Here is an 18,021-nt window from a genome sequence, read left to right as displayed (position 1 = left end):
AGTTGGTATGCAGATCTTTTGACTTATATGTGCTCACAAATCAAGATGAATTTCAACTTTTCCTTTTTTCATGTCAATATCTTAGTTCCAATATAATAAAAGTGGAGCCACGCCGATAAATCTCGTATTAGTATAATGCTTGATTTAAAAATCTCCGCCTATCACCGATTACATCTCGCAAAATTGCTAGGTCTATTTTCTCCACCTCGATAAATAACTAATCCCCGCCTAACATCGATTATTCAATTATACATGTCTAATTATTATAATCCGATTAATCCGATTACTTACCGCTTAATTTTGTATATAATTATTATTTTTAGAACCAAATATAAATCAAATATATATTTTTTGTTATTTAGACATTTAAATTAAATGTTTATGATGTTTTACAATAACTAATGTACAAAGTTTTAATGAAAATTATAAATTTTCTATTAAAATTACGTTTTTATGTATTTACCTTAATTTCAAAGACAATACAATAGTTTTATATTTTATTTAATATTTTTATTTTAACATAAATAGAATTATACATATATATAATATTATATAATTTTATTTTATTATTAATTTAATAAAATAATCCTAAAACTAGTCTCCGATTAATCTCCGTTTAATCTTCGATTTTCTCGCTACGCGCTAGGCCCATTCCGATCGTCCGACTAGCGCCTAGCGATTTCTAAAACACGGTATAATGTAGTGACTTTCTTTTTTTTTTTCTCGAATGTGTGGCTCCTTGAAGAAATAACAAAACATCTTATAAAGAGGGATGTCCATTTGAGCTTTCAAGATGATAATATATGTTTTCTAATAGCTAGTACCTTAGTAAGTAGGGTCTGAACCTGAGAAAGTGTTTTTTTTTATGTCACAAGTCTAAAATTGTTATTGACTTCTTCTTAGTAACACAAGTAAAAATTGAGTTTTATATGGGTCTTAATTTGGGTCATCCTTGTAATGACTAAAATATCATATAAATGGGCCTTAAGATTTCAGTTTGTAGTCTATGACAAGCAAGCCTTGACATTGATAACAAAATTGTGCTTGCATTTGCCACCTGCAAATTTACAATCTGCATGATATTTTTATTTCTTTCCAACTCCTAGTACTTTTATTATATATATAGTATGCATTAAATAATACATTGTATACGACTTTTAGTATTTTTATCTGTAGATATAATTTTTAGCAGAAAAGGTTAAATTATCACAAAAACTGAAAATATTTAGAAATATATAAAAAATACAATAGATAAATATATTAATAAATAGTGGATATTTACTATAATATCATACACGATATACTTGGAAAAATATAGAAGATTACCACAGATTTTTTTAATATATCAGAACAGATTTTTTTTTTTCTAAACAATAGTTTCAAAAAAAATTTAGCCAAAGGAAAAGATAAATCTTTTAGTATTATATTATATAATAAATCCCAAAACTAAAAGATATATTTTGATGATTTTTTTTAATATTATCTTAAAGAGAAAAAATAAAAATAAAAGTGTGTATCCTTAAAACCAGCGTGAAAGAAACAGCTTCTCTTCCGTCTTTCACTCTCCATCTCTCTTCCGTCGTTTCCTAAGTCCTTTTCTTTTGTTTGAGATTCTCTCTTTTCATCCATATACCAAAAAAAAATAAAATAAAATAAAAGTAGAGATTTTTCAGAAACAATATCGCTCGCTCTGTTAGCCTCGTATCCCAAAAAAAAAACCCACCATTAAAATTCTTCTCTTTCGTTCTCTTACCATTCGATTTCTCAATAATCGTATTGCATCCTCTTGTTTCTGCATGTCCTAGTTTGATGACACATCTGACTTCTGCTTTTGTTTTTTTCATTGATTGAGTTTTTTTTTTTATAAGTATTTGATCATTCTTGCGTTGTGCTATATTAGATTACCATTAAGATCATTGTGGCGTAACACAACACAAGTCGTTTTCTTAAGGTTTACGTTTTTTCATAACCTGAATGTTAGAGCATGTGTACGATCTTGTGATTGATAGTTTCTTATCGTTAAGCTGCCCTTGTTTAACCTAGAAATCTATAGATTTTTTTTTTTTTTTTTTAAATAACTTCCTTGTAGTAATCTAAAAAAAAAAAACCAATACTTGATTTCGTGATGATGATGATGATGATTAAAAGATTGAAGCTTTGAGTCAGAATCTTGGTTTTCGAAAGTTTGTGTGATTTTATTTGCCTAGTTAAAAAAAGATTTGGTTTCGAATTCTATAAGACATGGAGAACAAGTCAGAAGATGATGGGAGTAACATCAAGAAAGACAAGGTCTTTCGAGCTGATAAGATTGATTTGAAGAGCTTAGATAGACAGCTTGAGAAACATCTGAGTAGGGTTTGGTCGAGGAATCTTGAGGCGAATCCTAAAGCCAAGGAGGAATGGGAGATTGATTTGGCTAAGTTGGAAACAAGTAATGTTATTGCTCGTGGAACTTATGGTACTGTCTACAAAGGCATTTATGATGGACAAGATGTTGCAGGTAATATTATTATAATCCAATACCTTTACATGAACATGGTTGTCTTATTTTTCCATTAGAGATTGTGACTGTGTTTGGTGGTTGTTTGAGTATTGGCAGTGAAGGTGCTTGATTGGGAAGATGATGGGTATGAAACAACTGCCAAGGCCGCTACAAACCGAGCTTTGTTTCGTCAAGAGGTCACTGTTTGGCACAAACTCAACCATCCAAATGTCACAAAGGTTGGTTAATTAGTTAGTTAATTAATTAACTTTATTATAAAATTGAGTGAGTATTGAAATATTAATATGGAACAGTTTGTTGGAGCGTCAATGGGAACAACAAATCTTAAAATAACGTCAGCAGATTCAAAAAACTCGTTGCCTCAACAAGCGTGCTGTGTGGTTGTGGAGTATCTCTCTGGTGGAACATTGAAGCAACACTTGATTGGTCATAGGAACAAGAAACTCGCTTTTAAAGCAGTTATCAAACTAGCTCTTGATCTCGCCCGCGGGTAATTATACTGTCTTCTGACACTACTACTTTTCAAATATTTTGTACAAGCAAAACCTCTTATTGTTTATATTTTGTTGTAGGCTAAGCTATTTGCACTCAGAGAAGATTGTGCATCGGGATGTGAAAACAGAGAATATGCTTTTGGATGGTCAGAAGAATTTGAAAATAGCGGATTTTGGAGTAGCACGAGTAGAAGCACTTAATCCAAAAGACATGACAGGAGAAACCGGTTCTCTTGGATACATGGCTCCTGAGGTAAAACTAAAATTTTCTTTCTCTGCTTTCAAAACTGAATCGAATAACTCAGTGTTTCTCCTTATAGGTCATTGACGGTAAGCCATACAACAGAAGGTGCGATGTCTACAGCTTTGGGATATGTTTATGGGAAATCTACTGTTGCGATATGCCTTATCCTGATCTTAGCTTTGTCGATGTTTCTTCCGCGGTTGTCTTACATGTAAGCTTTGATCTAAGGAAAACCCTATCTAGTTTCCTTGTTCTTTACGTAATTAATGTGAAATCTTGAAACATTTTTTTCTTTCTTTTCAAAAAGAATCTGAGACCAGAGATACCGAGATGCTGTCCAACTGCATTGGCGAGCATAATGAAAGCATGTTGGGATGGGAATCCGCAGAAACGGCCGGAGATGAACGAGGTGGTGACACTGCTTGAACAAGTTGATACCACTAAAGGTGGCGGAATGATACGGGAAGATCAGAGTCCGGGATGTTTCTGCTTTGCTCCGGCTCGTGGACCTTGAAATTCCTTTTCTATATCTCTATTTGGTTGTCTTGTCTCTTGTTTTTTCTTGACGTTGACTAAATGCCATTTTTCTTTTTCTCCAAGAAAAGTCTTTTAAACAATATTTGTTAATTAATTTATTTTGGTCGTTGTGATTTGTGAATATCCAAGTTAGGATGGGAATTTAATCATCGTTTTTTTCTTCAAAGATTAGGAGTTCTCGACCCCGTGGAATGAACATCCATGATCCATTCCATCCGTAAGGATGGTGGACAAATCATGTAATTTAATTCTAATTTGGAGGGAAGATTTTTTACTAACGCGAATTAATCAAGTAACCTTCTTTTAAGTTTCTACGTTTTTTTGTTAATTTACACATTCATCCAGATTTTACTAATGCTTTAAAAAAAACTCCACTCAAAAACTTAACTACTAAAGCAACTCGTCATTGGTTTCACAAGTTCATCAAATTATATAGCTTTAACATGAAACTTCTCTCATTCCAAAGTTCATCAAATTTTATAGCTTTAACATGATTATAGCAAAAAAAAAAAGGAGAGTATATTACTGGTAAAATTATAGAGTAAAGGTGGAACTTACAGAAGAAATTAGAGAGGGGAAAATGAAATGTTAGAATGATAAGTTTTCCTCTTACGTTTTGTAGAGTAAAAGTTTTGATGGGATCACAATTCTTTTGAAACCTCAAAGGTAAAAACCAACAAAGCTTAAATTTTAAAAATCACATAATTATATATTTTCCTTTGAAACCTCAAAATCCAGATTAATTGACGTAAACAAATTATTTACATAATAACAAAACAAATAAATACCCAAAAATCGAAAAAGAAAAAAGTGAATTTTAGTAAAAAAAAATTATGTATATAAAAATGGGAAGCCGATTCTGCCGATCAAGTTGACTTGGCTCAACCTTATTTTTCTCAAATTTATCGGAAAAGTTATTTTCTCTTGTGGTTAGTATATATATACTACGAGAGTATAAAAAGATAATATAACATATCAGTTTTGAAGCATGAGGAGGTGTACTACTTTGATGATGTTTTCTTGTGTTTTTATTTGTCTGATTCTAAGCCATGTTGAAGGTAGATAATAGGATGACATAATTTAAAACTATGGTACCGTATGTATTACTAATTTCTTATATCTCTATAACATAAATTTTGAATGATTATACATATTATAGAGGCGGAAGCTGGAGCACCTCCCCAAGACTGTTGGGATGAGATCCGATTTCCTGGAAAATGTGGTGTTCACGGAAAGAAAGATTGCTTCAAAAAAGTGGAATCCAAGATAAAACAACGTGTTCTTCAATGTTTCTGTAATGATGTAGAAAGAGGTCCCAATACATCTAAGGACGAACATTACTGCAGTTGTCAAAGAGAGAATCCCTATGAGTGTCATTAATTTCTAATCTTAATTCTTTAAAAATATTTCAGCTAAATTAAAATTTATTTACGCGAGTTTTTTGTGTCACAGCTTGAAAATGGTAAGCTANTCTATAACCTAAATTTTGAATGATTATACATATTATAGAGGCGGAAGCTGGAGCACCTCCCCAAGACTGTTGGGATGAGATCCGATTTCCGGGAAAATGTGGTGTTCACGGAAAGAAAGATTGCTTCAAAAAAGTGGAATCCAAGATAAAACAACGTGTTCTTCAATGTTTCTGTAATGATGTAGAAAGAGGTCCCAATACATCTAAGGACGAACATTACTGCAGTTGTCAAAGAGAGAATCCCTATGAGTGTCATTAATTTCTAATCTTAATTCTTTAAAAATATTTCAGCTAAATTAAAATTTATTTACGCGAGTTTTTTGTGTCACAGCTTGAAAACGGTAAGCTAATGTCACTTCTGAATGATAAGTTGTTGCCATTTCTTTTGTATAACCAATTTCAATCATGTAAGAATCATTATTTTTATTATCTTTAACCTGTTTAGAAATTATATATATATATATATATATATATATATATATATATATATATATATATATAGAGTTTTGTTTAGAAATCATATCATCATGTTTTGAATTTATGAAGTATTTATAAGATTTTACACACTTGTAAAAATAATTTGTATATGTTTTTATAAAGTTACAAACTTATCTGGGTCTAGCCTAGATGTTTAGGATCAGTTTTGATAAGGTTCAAAAGCTTATGTACAACCATCTCTTAGTGCTAATATTTAGTTATTTACCACTTGCAAGTTCTACCTATTTTTTGTATCGCTTACCATTCTTTTTTTTTATTTTTGATACAAAATGTTTATCTCTTTATGTCTCTAATCAATTTAACCATTCATCTTGTATTTCATGATACAAAATTTATGAGTCCAACTATGGATTTTTTTTAACTTATGGAAAATATAATTATAAATTTGTGAATATATAAATTAATAAAATCAGAACTATCCTACCTAACATTTGATGAAAAAATATCAAAATTTTAAGTATTTATGTTTTGTCGTTGTTGAAGACTCATACGAACAAAAAAAAGTAAATTTTTTTCATTTTGTATTAAAAAATTGATAACTTTCTTAATCTCATAAATCTTGGACTTTTTTTTTAATGTAAATTGTTTGATTTTTCATATGGATTAATAATTATTTCATAATGGGGTTAATAAAAAAAAACAAATATATTCATATGGTTGAAGTTGTGATATGGCAGAGAGCATATGGATTGAATAAAAAAACGAATGTGATGATTATTTGGTTAATGTGAGCTAAATAATTTTTTTTTGCAAATAAACATTGTGATGTTTTGGACTATTGTCCAGCAATAAATAATTCGTCACAAGCACAATAAACTCTCTTTTAATGTGATATCAAACTCCCTCTTGATATCTCCATGGTAGTTATTTGAATAAATTAGGAAAAAATCGTTTTTAATGGCATTTGTGGATTTTTACAGTTATGGTTTAATATTTTAGATTATCATTTAAAAAAGAAAACTAAATAAGATAATTTACACACTATGTTTGAGTTTTTTGTTCTATATTTTTTTTATGGTTTAGTGTTTCTTATTAAATATGTATTTTATATTAAAAAAACTACAAATGTATAGTTTTTAAGTTGTTAAAAAATGGTAAATCTACAAACCTATTCAACAAATGACAAATCCAAAAGATTTGGGTGAGGTGACAAAATGACAATTTTAACAATAATCCCTATTTAATTTAGTCATCTTACATGACTGACCTTTTTCAAAATTTGTACAAGAAAACCTTACCTCTTATTATTGTTTACTAGATTTTTTTTTTGGTGACATTGGTTGGCTCGTTTTTTTTTTCTCTTTGTTTGTGAGGGATTAACGAAGAATTTGAGAGATTGGATGATGACTTTAAAAAATGCACACATAAATAAGAGGTTGAGATTAAGATGACACCAAAATATAAGGAAAAATGGATTTAGATGGACATCCAAGTATATTTAAGAAGCATGAAAAAATAAATTTTACATTTTTAAAATATGACAATAATTATTAAGTAGTTTGGAAAGGAGAAGTTTGACATTAAAATGAAAATTAATATGACAATAAGCATTATTCCAGTAGTCGAATTAAGAAGTTTGATATTTTTTAAAAGAGTTAAAAGAATAAATTTCAATCTAAAGATAATAAATTGGTTAAGTTTTTATTTTATAATTAAAAAAAGTATTAATTATTAAATATTAAGCAAAGTTGATATACCTTTATAATTGTTGTTAGGGTTGATATGTACTTTAACAAACCGTTTAGAATTGTACTTATATCTAGATTCTGTTTTCTATTTGTGACTAGAATATGACCCGTGCTAGAGCACGGGTAGAAATTTTTTCCTTTTGTTTATTTGGTAATTTTTATTTAAAACATCGTATATGTGATTATTTTATTTGTTTTAAAAGGTTTTTATGGAATACTATGAAATGAAATGATATAGTGAATATGACTTATGAAAATAACATCTATTCTGTCAAATATATTCTAGTATATCTAGATTTTGACCCGCAATATAACACGGATTAAGTTGTGTGATAAAAAAAAATAATTTTTGTTTGTTAATTTTGTTTGATTTGTTTAGTGTTTAAAATTATATATTGTATTTTGATTGTTAATTTTATGACTTAGCCTATAGTATAACGCATATTAATTTTAGGACAAAATATGTAACATATGTTTGTCAAAATCATCATGACCAAAAAAAACTACCAAACAACATTATTCCAAACTTATTTAATCCGAGAAATCATATTTTTGAAATTTTAACCCGTGCTCTAGCAAGAAATCATATTTCTTAATTTTTTTTCATATTATAGTGACATACTATTGACCTGTGCTATAACAAATCAAATTAGAGTGTTTAAAATTTTAACTTTTTGATCTATCATATATTTATGATATTCTTAAAAATATTAAATTAAACTATTTTTAAAAATTCCAAATTAAATTATTTAAAAAGTTTATTATAGTATACATAACTATACAATTCAACAGAAGAAATATATGAAATGAATTTAAATATTCAAATTACTCAGTCAAAATTTTCTGATAAAGTTAGGTAAGATTTTACTTTTTAGTATAATCGGAAATCACTTGTAATCTACGGAAGAATGATTAATTCTATTAATTTATGAGATTTTTTTGTCTATATATGGTTCGTTAAATATTCTTTGAGATTTTATTTTATTCTTTGGAATATCCTTTTTAAGGAGATCATAATCCTAAATCTATATAACCTATCAAATAATTAATCCATATAACCTACATTAATATTATATGGTTTACCAATTCGAAGTCGTGTATGTGACACCTCAGTTTCAGAAACTTGCGGAGAGGTTTAAAAGAATTGATTTGACCACCTATGTCACCAAAGTACACTTATCTTTTCGGTCAAGGGTCCTGAGAGAACTCCAGAGTTAAGCGTGCTTGAGCTGGAGTAGTCTTAGGATGGGTGACCTACCAGGAAGTGATTGTCGGAACTGTGCGAGTGAGGACAAAACACAGGGAAATATCATATGGTGATTTGTAGGGACGGTAATAAGTTTTTAAAAGCCTCCCAGACGTAGCAAACCGACCGTCGGATATAGATGGGCTCACAGGCCTAGTGAGAGGACGTGAGGCCCATTAAGAAAGGTGAGCCCATTGACTAGGAGTGGACATGGGCCCACTAAAAGGTGGTGGTCGGGGCGTTATAGTGTACTTCCGTTTTATTACAAAGGGGATATCATTTTTGTGCTATAATTATCTTTGTTTTAATTGTTGACAAGTATATAAAAGAATAGATGGAAAATGTCTGGATCCGCTATTGATCATGGATCTCATTTGATCATCAACTACTAAAAATTTGGATATCCAAAAAGATCGATCACCATTCTGCAATTGAGATATTGGACTTATATATTCTGATTTTATAATTTGGATACTTGATTCAAAAAATATATATACAAAAAGTATATAAAGTAACATGTGATGTTTGTATATAACAAATAATATTCATTCAACTATAGATATCGTCAACAAAAAAAAAGAAACTTTATATATATTTTTTTAAAAAAATAAACCGAAGAAAATGTGAGTCTAATAAAATTGTTCTAGTTTCTTCATCATGATCCTTTTTGTTTCGAAAAAAAAACATATTCTGAAATTGCAACAAGTTCAAACTCGTTATATTGCGTCAAACTTACAACTTTATAAGAGGATAGATCTCTCAGAGACTCAGACCATCTACATTCCTCATCCATAAGATGAGGTTTTCCCACAACTAAAAAATATATATATATACTAGAAGTCATCTGTTTAGCTTACAATATTGTTCAATTTTAGTAATTTGGAAATTATTAGTTTTTATTTGTTTACTCAGCAATGATTATTTTTGTTACTTGAGTTTTCCTTGTATATATAGTATTGGTGACAGCTTGTCCTGTGGAAAGGTTGTTAAAAGGTGGGGACCAGGGTTCGAGGAACGTCTGTCGCACCAATAACCTACTGGTGGATTTGGATGTCCACAGTGAGGGGTTAGTATCGATGCCCTGCAGGACCAGCTTGGGATCCGTTGGGGCGGCTAGCAGGTGGGCTAGTGGGGTCCGCGGGACAGGTTGTCATATAAAAATGCAGGTCAATTGGTGACAGCTTGTCTTGTGGGAAGGTTGTTAAAGGGTGGGGACCAGGGTTCAAGGAACGCTTGGCGCACCAATAACCTATTGGTGGATTTGGATGAATAGTTCCTATCCACAGTGAGGGGTTATGATCGATGCCATGCAGGGCCAGCTTGGGGCCTATGGGGGCAAGCTAGCGGTGTGTTAGTGGGATCCATGGGATGAGTTGTTACAATTTGATACTAAGATTCTTAAAAATATATGATACCAATATACAATTAGCATATACTACTCAAAACTATAGAAGTCAAATTAATCAGATATAGTATATAAAAGTGCAACTCATATTGTACCATGATATAAAAAGACATCACAAGCTTAACAACATGGTTTTTTAAGCATATGATAGTAAACATACAATTTTCCTTTTTTTATAATAGTTTTAAATACGTTTTTTTTTTTGCTTGAAGATGAAGACTACTAAAAAAACTAAATTTATAATAGTTTTAAATACGTTTTTTTTTTGCTTGAAGATGAAGACTACTAACATGCCCGACATATTAAATATAGTTCATTTTTCTCATGATGTAGTAATTTTAACACAATAACCAACAAACACGATTAGGCCATACCCATACCTATACCCTGAAGTAAAAATAAAACATGGTTCAAGGCTATACCTATAGGCCAAGCAAGTTAAGTTAAAGATTAGGACATCAATTTTTTCGGGTCATATTTTAGGCCAAAAGTTTTAGGTTTTTTTTTTCCAACCTAACATTAATTAAAATAAAACTCATAGATTGGTTGCCCAAACTGGAGTAAAGTTGTTTACAAAAATCGTTTCTGGCAATAACGTTCTAGAAGAACGAGCTAAACAATCAACCTTCACATTGGACGTCCTTGGGATCTTGGAAAGGGTAAAAGGAGGCAAGGATGCACTAAGAACCTGGAACTCATTAAGAAGCGTTGAGAAGGCCGGCCCCTCCTCCGGAGCTTGCACCATCGCAACTAACTCTGCAGAATCCGTCTCGAACCTCTGACAATCAATGCCTCTGGAAAGGATACACTCCATCGCCCATAATAATGCTTCCAGCTCCGAATGAAGAGGGTACGCACTGCGACATTGACATCTGGCACCCATAACTAAATTCTGATTCTCACCATCACCACACCACCATCCTAATCCTGAATTTGGTTTCGTAGATTTCCACGAACCATCAACTTGACAATGAGTTATCATCTCCGGAGTATGCAAGGATTCTGTCGAACCAGAGCCATCCCTTTATGTAATATATATATACATAAGCCTAAATTTAAAAAAAAATTATAAATTTTAGGGGTGTGACTCCTCCTTCACTGGCTTCGCCTCTGCCTGAATCCTACATAAGACTGAAACCCATATTTAGAATTTTAAAATAAACTATAATCAGTTTTTTTCCTAGGATGAAACCACAAAACGATAAATGGTACCTTTAGATCAGAAGGGGTCTACAACTGATTTTTATTGAAGAAGAGAAAAATGAAATGTTAAGAATTTTTTTTGTTTGTTTTATAGATCTTTTATTACTTAGGTCCAAAATACAAATGAATTTAATTATTTAAGTCTAAACAACAAAAGAGGACATGTATTAAATATATAACATGCCAAGTGTCATCTCCTTAGCAAAAGTTGATAAAAACCTTCTCATATCATATCATATAAGATTATTGATGTGGCTAAGCTATTTGCACTTATAAAAGATTGTGCAACATCATGTGAACACAGAAAACGTGTTTTTGGGTTCTCATAAAATTTGAAAATAGTCTATTGGGGAAATGTACAAACTAACCAAAATGTCATAAAAGAAAGAATTAAAAAGAACTGAGAGAAACTTATTTCATCATTTAATTCAACAACATGAATTGGTTCATGTTACAACATGATATTATGGAACGCATGCTATATATGTCTTACATCTCAAAGCATGTCGTTTGCTTGAACAAAGTCGTAAAATAAACAAATAAATCAAATGGGTTATCTACTGTTAAATTGACAATTAAAAACACATGACAACTTTAGATTGCTCCACTATCAAGTAGTGTTAAGATCTTGTAGCACAATCACTTGCTTTACTTTTTTCTTAGTGACCACACCAACGAACAGAACAAGAAAATTATCCAACGAAGCTTGAAGTGTATTCTCAGAATTTTTGTCGCCTTAGATATCGTGAGACGCGGGTAGGAGAGTTTAATCTATTTCCCTCTAAGAATTGCTCAATCAATCTGTACAATTCAGTCGTTACTTTGGATCAAAAAGTGGAGCAAAGCAGAGGAAAAGATAATGCCATTTTGCTAATTCTAGCTACTTACAAATTGCAGATAGACTTTTGCGAAGTTGCTACTTCGCGGTCAGGAAAAGAATCCTCTAGCCTTAAGCTTAACCATACGTACAGATCCAAAACCTGTTCAATCATCATCTAGTTAAACTAAACAAATCCAAACTTTTCTCTTGATTTTGGTTAAAGAACAAGAAAGATGTTACCTTGTGAATGGATTCAAGTTCCTTGAGTTCTGTTGGTGTTTTGGGAACCTTAACTCTGTCGGGTGCAAGTATCTCCCGGAGTCTCACAACGCCTGCCTTTGAGAAGTTTTGAGCAAACTGATGTAAGAAGAAAAAAGTAAAAATGAACAATTGTTTTGCACAAAACGATGCCACTATCGATCACTTAAAAGAAAAATGATAAAGAGGTCTACGGTTTTTACCTGTGCAAGTCCCTGACCTGAAATTTCGTCATTCACATCAACTGGACTGCACACAAGTAACGTTAGACCAGTCAAAGCTTGTATTTGTTTGAATTTTATTGGATCCAGAAAAGACAAAAAATTGTTATTTTTGCTATTACCTGACCACAAAAAGGTATTTCTCTTGCAATCCGAGGGGTAATTCATCAACAATAGCGGCAACTTTCTGAAAATAAAGACTAGGATATGTGTTAAGAAAACATTCTCTTTCTGATGTCTGAACAAAACTACATCATAGCTGAGCTTTACCATCATGTCTTCGACATTAGAGATGAAGTAGTTTGAAGACAGCTTAGCATTTTCAACAAAGTGTTCCTGCCAAAGTTAATGAGCCATGATTTCAGATCCGCTCAAAAGGACCAAACATAACAACGGAGAAAATGTATCTTACCAGTATTTGGTACAACCCGTGTTTAGGGTGTGCTAGGGAATACCTACACAGGAGGTCAAATGTTGGAAATAGTCCAGCCCGCTGCATGATAGAAGTTTTATGCAAACTTAGACGAGAAGGAAAAAAGATGTAGAGAACTAACTTAATGCTATAAAAATAACCTCAAGAAGAGGTGAAGGAGACTTGAGAGACGCGTGGAGCAACGGAAGATCTTCTTTGTGCAAACAAGTTACTTCACCAATAGGGAACTTTGATTGGAATCGGCCAGCTCTCCCTACGCAGGAACATGAGAACATTAGAAAGGACATACCATCACTCTTGAAGCTTTAATTGTGTTTTTTGTTGTTGAAATATACCTGCAATTTGTTTAATCTCAGATACTGTTAAGTCTCTGGTCCCGGTACCATCAAATTTTTGGAGGGTCGAGAAGATAATCCTTGAAATATTCAAATTAAGACCCATGCCAATCGCATCGCTGGCAACAAGAACATCAAAGTCATTGGTCTCGTCGTTAAACCTTGTCGCCTGCAGATTTTAAAGCATTTCATTTGGGGAATCAAAAGAGATAATTCTTAGACCATCCAGTTAAGCCTAGAGCCAATAAGTACGGAACTCAAACCTGTGTCGTGCGAGTCTCGGGAGGCAATGAACCATAAACCACAGAGCAAAAATGGTTCCCCGCACGTTCAATTATTTTCTACGAAAAGGTACAAAAGATGAAGACTAAGAGAAAAGAATATGTATATGAAGACAACAGAATAATATTCAATACTCATGATGCTTAGAGGATAGGGCTATTTATGCATTTAGTATGATGTCAAAATCTTATTTTTCTTTCTGGCAGCAAACTCAAGCAGAAAAATGTAAAAAAATACAGGAAGAGAGAACAAGATAAATAACTGCGAACCTTGTATGCATATATATCTTTTCGAGAAAAGGTGACAAGGCAATCCCCAGTTTTAATACTGGAAACTGATGAAACAGGCTCCTTCAAAGGGACTAATGGTGAAAGCCTCTCATATGTATGAACCTTAATACAAAATAAAAGGAATCAATAGGTCATGATTACATCAAGGGTGTCTTAAAACTATCACAGTATTTTTGTATAGATAAGAAAAGAAAGGATTAGACAAGAAAAAGGGACTCTAGCTCGAAGAAACATGATACCTCGACATCATCTCCAGTTACTTTCAGTATATCTTCAACAAGAGGTACGACAGCAGGATCACCACATAAATGTAGCTCATCAGCTGCGATTCCAAGTAGAGCACGAGTAAATGCAAACCCCCTTTGTGTGCACCCCACCATCTGAAATTAGGAAAATAAAGGAGAAGAATAAGAAAACAAACAGCTATTTACAATTTCTTCAGCCGAGGTTAAGCAGGACTAACCTGAATTTCGTCAATGATGGCACAGTCGTAGACCGATGTAACATCAGCCATTTCAACTGTCACAGCTTTGTGTGTTGCCCCTTCCTTTAACTCTTTCTCTTGTCCCGTGATCAAATCACAAGGAACATTTGCTTTGTTTAAACGTTTAGCTACCTCCCATGCCAACAACCTTAACGGACCACAATATACACCTTCAAAGCAAATCATAAACAGTTCAAAGAATGGCTTTCCAAAAAAAAAAACAAAAGGTTTAGTAGTCACCTTCAAAGGCATACCTGAAGAACTCTTCTCAAGGTGCTTAAGGGCACTATATGTCTTCCCGCTGTTTGTTGGGCCAACATGTAGAATGACCTTGCGCTTCTTCTTCCGAGCAATTGGATACCATGTATGAGGACAGCTGAAAATTTCAAGGTTATGACATGAATACTAATTGTATCTCTACAACAAAAGCATAGTTAAGATCTAAACAAAGAAACTGCAACAAGAATCACGGTTCATTGCTATTAGGGAGCTAACATAATATCCATGTCTTATCAAACAATGAATCTACAAGAAGTATTGGTCTTACGTGAGATCAGTGAAATCGAACTTTGAGGTAGCTTCCGTCCCCGTGAAGTCGAACTTTGGGGGTCCAGAGTTCTTTCTATAGTTCCTAGTCAATAAACCTAATCTCAAAACCTCACCAAACTGAGTTTCCAATTGAAACCGCCACAAACTTCCCTTATCAGCTGAAAATTTTAGCCAACACGAAGACATCATAAGATACAACATAACCAATCTAATCTTCTTCTAAACACTACACAGAAACGAGTGTAGTTAGAGCTCATAAAGTTCACATTTTTGCGAATTCCCAATTTTAAAGTTTCAAACTTTTACTAGTCATTCATTTCTAAGATCACTTATAAACTGGACTCAACTATATAAATTCCCATTAATTCCTAAAATACCAAACTTGAAAGAGAAAAAAAAAAACAGAGCATAAAGAGGGTATTGATGATGACCCAACCTTGAAGAACACGAGAAATCCCCAAAGCTGAAACCTTTCGAAACCCAACAACAGCAGAATACGCCATTTTTAAAAAAATTGTCGTAGCTATTGAAACGAAGAACAGAACTCTTTTCTTTACCCCTTGTTCACCATGATCAATACAGCTCAAGTAGAATCACCACACCGTCACCTTTCATTTGCTTTGATACATAAATTAAACTCCTTTTGAAATCGAGAAGGAGATAAACAAAAAGGAGAAAATGAAATCAAATACTACCTTTTATAATTTAGAAACTGACTGAAGGGAACAATCTCAAAGTTGATTCCATTGTTAGACCTTATTCTTCTCAGAGGGGTCGGCGACTCAGCAAGAAGCGGGAGAGAGAAGAAAACGAGAGGTTCCTTTTTTATTTGCAAATCAACCCCTGAATGTTTCCGATTACTCTAACTTACACCCTCCTACTTTAATAAATAGATATTTCAGACATTAGTCCTTATTGTAACGTAAGTTGTCGAAAATACCCTTCTCTATCTTATAGAGTTACGCAAATCAACCCATCTTGTTCGCCAAGTCGCTTTGATCTATAAGCTACCCAGCGACCGGAAGAAACGAATCAATCGGAAAACAACGAACTGAGAAATTTGTTTGGTCGTCTGAGAAGAAACAGATCTGAAGTATGGAGTGCGTATTTGGTCTAGTTGGGAATGGATTCGCAATCGTGGCGGCGGATACGTCGGCAGTTCATAGTATCCTTCTCCATAAGAACAACGAAGACAAGATCATGGTTCTTGACTCTCACAAGCTCATCGCTGCTAGTGGCGAGCCTGGTGACCGGTAAAAAAATAAACCTCATCCATTTCTCTCTCTATGTGATCAGTTGGGTAACTAAGGATTTGATTTTGTGTGTTTTGGGGACTTTATAGGGTTCAGTTTACGGAGTATGTTCAGAAGAATGTGTCACTGTATCAGTTTCGTAATGGGCTCCCTTTGACTACTTCTGCTGCTGCTAACTTCACTCGTGGAGAGCTCGCTACTGCTTTGAGAAAGGTCAGCTCTCTAGGGTTTTCAATCTTTCAGAATTTTGGGATTGTTTTGGTTGGGAGTTTTATATGAGATTTGGGGAATGAAAGGGTTTGTAATCTCTTTGCTTTGGATGCTTTTATGAAATAGTGAGATAGTGGAAGATCAGTAGATAAATCGATTGCTTATTCATGATTTTAGTTTCCTCTTAGGTTTCATGTAAATTTGGTTGAAGGTTTCCTCTGTCATACTGTGGTTTTGGTTGTATTAAGGTGTTTGATACTTGATGCTAGTTGATGAGCTTATCCCCGTGGGTTTTTCAGTTCCTCTTGTGTGGTGTTGTAAAACCATTGTTGATACAAGTAGTTCTGAGATGAGCTGAAGTTAGTTGAACTTAGATCTTCAATTACGATTTTTATTACCTCAGAGTAGCTAAAGGCTATTGGAAATTTTACCTAATGTGTTCGTTATCTAGACATAGTGTTGCCTTTTGAAAATATTCGAGGTGGTTTAGCAAGACAATGAGAGTATTCTACACTTTGTTGCGGTATTATATGTTTGGATGTTACACAAGTTTCTCTTTGAGTTGGATGAAGTTAAGAAATTTAGAATTATGAAGCAAAAATTTAGAAAGCCTGAGAGTTTTGTTATGCCAAGCTTGATAAATAATTATTATTTCCTCTACTAAGGATTATACACGAGTAGAAAATTTTGTGCTACCTTTCAAGGTTTCCGTGACTTGATTATGAAAATCTGATACTCAAGCCTAACTGGTTTGTGATTATTTTACCCATTTTGTGTTAATATTCCAACTTTTAGACAGTGGGGTAACCCATGCAGCTTTTGCTATATAGATTGTTAAATGGTCTGATTAATTCTGTGGCTACCCATGAAGCCTTTGCTATGTAGATTGTTAAAGATCTGATTAATTATGTGGTTTCTTTCGGTTGTTTATGACTGCTTACACTTGAAACGTTTCGAGATTTCTCATTGCTGTCTGTTCTGTTTGATTCCAGAATCCGTATTCGGTAAACATCCTGATGGCTGGATACGACAAAGAAGCCGGCGCATCTCTATACTACATTGACTACATTGCAACTCTTCACAAGGTTGATAAGGGAGCATTCGGTTACGGCTCATACTTCTCTCTCTCAACAATGGACAGACACTACCGCAGCGACATGACTGTTGAAGAAGCCATTGAATTGGTCGACAAGTGCATACTCGAGATCAGGTCAAGGCTGGTCATTGCGCCACCAAACTTTGTAATCAAGATTGTCGACAAGGACGGAGCCCGTGAGTATGGTTGGCGTCTATCTGTAAATGACGTCACCACCGCTGCTGTCTGAGTTGTTTTTTTTATTGGGTTTATTAGACGTTTATGTTATTACTCAGAGCTTATATTTACTTCTCTGTTGAACTTTCAAGCTCCCTGGATATTAAAAGTTCCTAGATAATGATGATGATATGCATGTGTTGAACTTTGCAATGAACTTTGTCTTTTTTTTTTCTTGCGTATAATATGAAGCAAAAAGTAATGAAATGGAAAACCTAAACATCTTCTTCCACTATATCATCTTTGTTCAAGGAAACACTACTCAAAGCTGACACAGCCACACTA

General features: G+C 33.1%; 4 protein-coding genes and 1 pseudogene across 6 annotated transcripts; 4 read left to right on the top strand and 1 right to left on the bottom strand.

The window, feature by feature from the left end:
• On the top strand, positions 1,540-3,857 carry LOC104723698 (serine/threonine-protein kinase HT1-like). Its single transcript, XM_010442090.2, has 6 exons — positions 1,540-2,500; positions 2,600-2,721; positions 2,797-2,993; positions 3,076-3,250; positions 3,318-3,452; positions 3,549-3,857. Exons 1-6 carry the CDS (start codon positions 2,242-2,244, stop codon positions 3,753-3,755), a joined length of 1,095 nt encoding a protein of 364 aa, XP_010440392.1. The 5' UTR covers positions 1,540-2,241; the 3' UTR covers positions 3,756-3,857.
• Positions 4,757-5,239, top strand: LOC109127477 (defensin-like protein 232). Its single transcript, XM_019232262.1, has 2 exons — positions 4,757-4,836; positions 4,938-5,239. Exons 1-2 carry the CDS (start codon positions 4,767-4,769, stop codon positions 5,156-5,158), a joined length of 291 nt encoding a protein of 96 aa, XP_019087807.1. The 5' UTR covers positions 4,757-4,766; the 3' UTR covers positions 5,159-5,239.
• LOC109127301 lies at positions 5,205-5,655 on the top strand (annotated as a pseudogene).
• On the bottom strand, positions 11,773-15,783 carry LOC104723697 (DExH-box ATP-dependent RNA helicase DExH16, mitochondrial-like). Of its 3 annotated transcripts, none has more exons than XM_010442088.2 (17): positions 15,657-15,783; positions 15,398-15,579; positions 14,960-15,119; positions 14,667-14,788; positions 14,392-14,582; positions 14,168-14,308; positions 13,908-14,030; positions 13,620-13,697; positions 13,357-13,525; positions 13,162-13,274; positions 13,001-13,081; positions 12,859-12,924; positions 12,711-12,775; positions 12,571-12,616; positions 12,350-12,466; positions 12,178-12,269; positions 11,773-12,090 (listed from the first exon to the last, which is right to left on the bottom strand). In XM_010442088.2, the coding sequence occupies exons 2-17, from the start codon at positions 15,462-15,464 to the stop codon at positions 12,009-12,011; spliced, it is 1,713 nt and encodes a 570-aa protein (XP_010440390.1). In that variant the 5' UTR covers positions 15,465-15,579; positions 15,657-15,783; the 3' UTR covers positions 11,773-12,008. The 3 variants fall into 3 exon arrangements, with proteins under 3 accessions (XP_010440390.1, XP_010440389.1, XP_010440391.1); XM_010442087.2 differs by having other exon boundaries at positions 15,398-15,569; XM_010442089.2 differs by lacking the exons at positions 11,773-12,090; positions 12,178-12,269 and having other exon boundaries at positions 12,420-12,466; positions 12,571-12,611; positions 15,398-15,569.
• LOC104723696 (proteasome subunit beta type-2-B) lies at positions 15,932-17,910 on the top strand. Its single transcript, XM_010442085.2, has 3 exons — positions 15,932-16,214; positions 16,304-16,427; positions 17,417-17,910. The coding sequence occupies exons 1-3, from the start codon at positions 16,057-16,059 to the stop codon at positions 17,747-17,749; spliced, it is 615 nt and encodes a 204-aa protein (XP_010440387.1). The 5' UTR covers positions 15,932-16,056; the 3' UTR covers positions 17,750-17,910.

This window comes from Camelina sativa, chromosome 11 (assembly GCF_000633955.1).
Source record: "Camelina sativa cultivar DH55 chromosome 11, Cs, whole genome shotgun sequence".
Classification (NCBI taxonomy): domain Eukaryota; kingdom Viridiplantae; phylum Streptophyta; class Magnoliopsida; order Brassicales; family Brassicaceae; genus Camelina; species Camelina sativa.
The sequence above is the reverse complement of the archived record's forward strand: the minus strand, read 5'-3'. Positions and strand labels throughout refer to the sequence as shown.

Excerpts from the sequence above, each read along its gene's own strand:
- LOC104723698 (XM_010442090.2), top strand. The coding sequence starts at position 2,242 with ATGGAGAACAAGTCAGAAGATGATGGGAGTAACATCAAGAAAGACAAG. Across the intron at positions 2,722-2,796 it reads ACCATCCAAATGTCACAAAG|TTTGTTGGAGCGTCAATGGG; the intron begins GTTGGTTAATTA and ends AATATGGAACAG. Across the intron at positions 3,251-3,317 it reads TTGGATACATGGCTCCTGAG|GTCATTGACGGTAAGCCATA; the intron begins GTAAAACTAAAA and ends TTCTCCTTATAG.
- LOC104723696 (XM_010442085.2), top strand. The coding sequence starts at position 16,057 with ATGGAGTGCGTATTTGGTCTAGTTGGGAATGGATTCGCAATCGTGGCG. Across the intron at positions 16,215-16,303 it reads AGTGGCGAGCCTGGTGACCG|GGTTCAGTTTACGGAGTATG; the intron begins GTAAAAAAATAA and ends GGGACTTTATAG. Across the intron at positions 16,428-17,416 it reads TCGCTACTGCTTTGAGAAAG|AATCCGTATTCGGTAAACAT; the intron begins GTCAGCTCTCTA and ends GTTTGATTCCAG.
- LOC109127477 (XM_019232262.1), top strand. The coding sequence starts at position 4,767 with ATGAGGAGGTGTACTACTTTGATGATGTTTTCTTGTGTTTTTATTTGT. Across the intron at positions 4,837-4,937 it reads GATTCTAAGCCATGTTGAAG|AGGCGGAAGCTGGAGCACCT; the intron begins GTAGATAATAGG and ends TACATATTATAG.
- LOC104723697 (XM_010442088.2), bottom strand. The coding sequence starts at position 15,464 with ATGGCGTATTCTGCTGTTGTTGGGTTTCGAAAGGTTTCAGCTTTGGGG. Across the intron at positions 14,309-14,391 it reads CCATCATTGACGAAATTCAG|ATGGTGGGGTGCACACAAAG; the intron begins GTTAGTCCTGCT and ends TCCTAATTTCAG. Across the intron at positions 13,698-13,907 it reads AAGATATATATGCATACAAG|AAAATAATTGAACGTGCGGG; the intron begins GTTCGCAGTTAT and ends ACCTTTTCGTAG.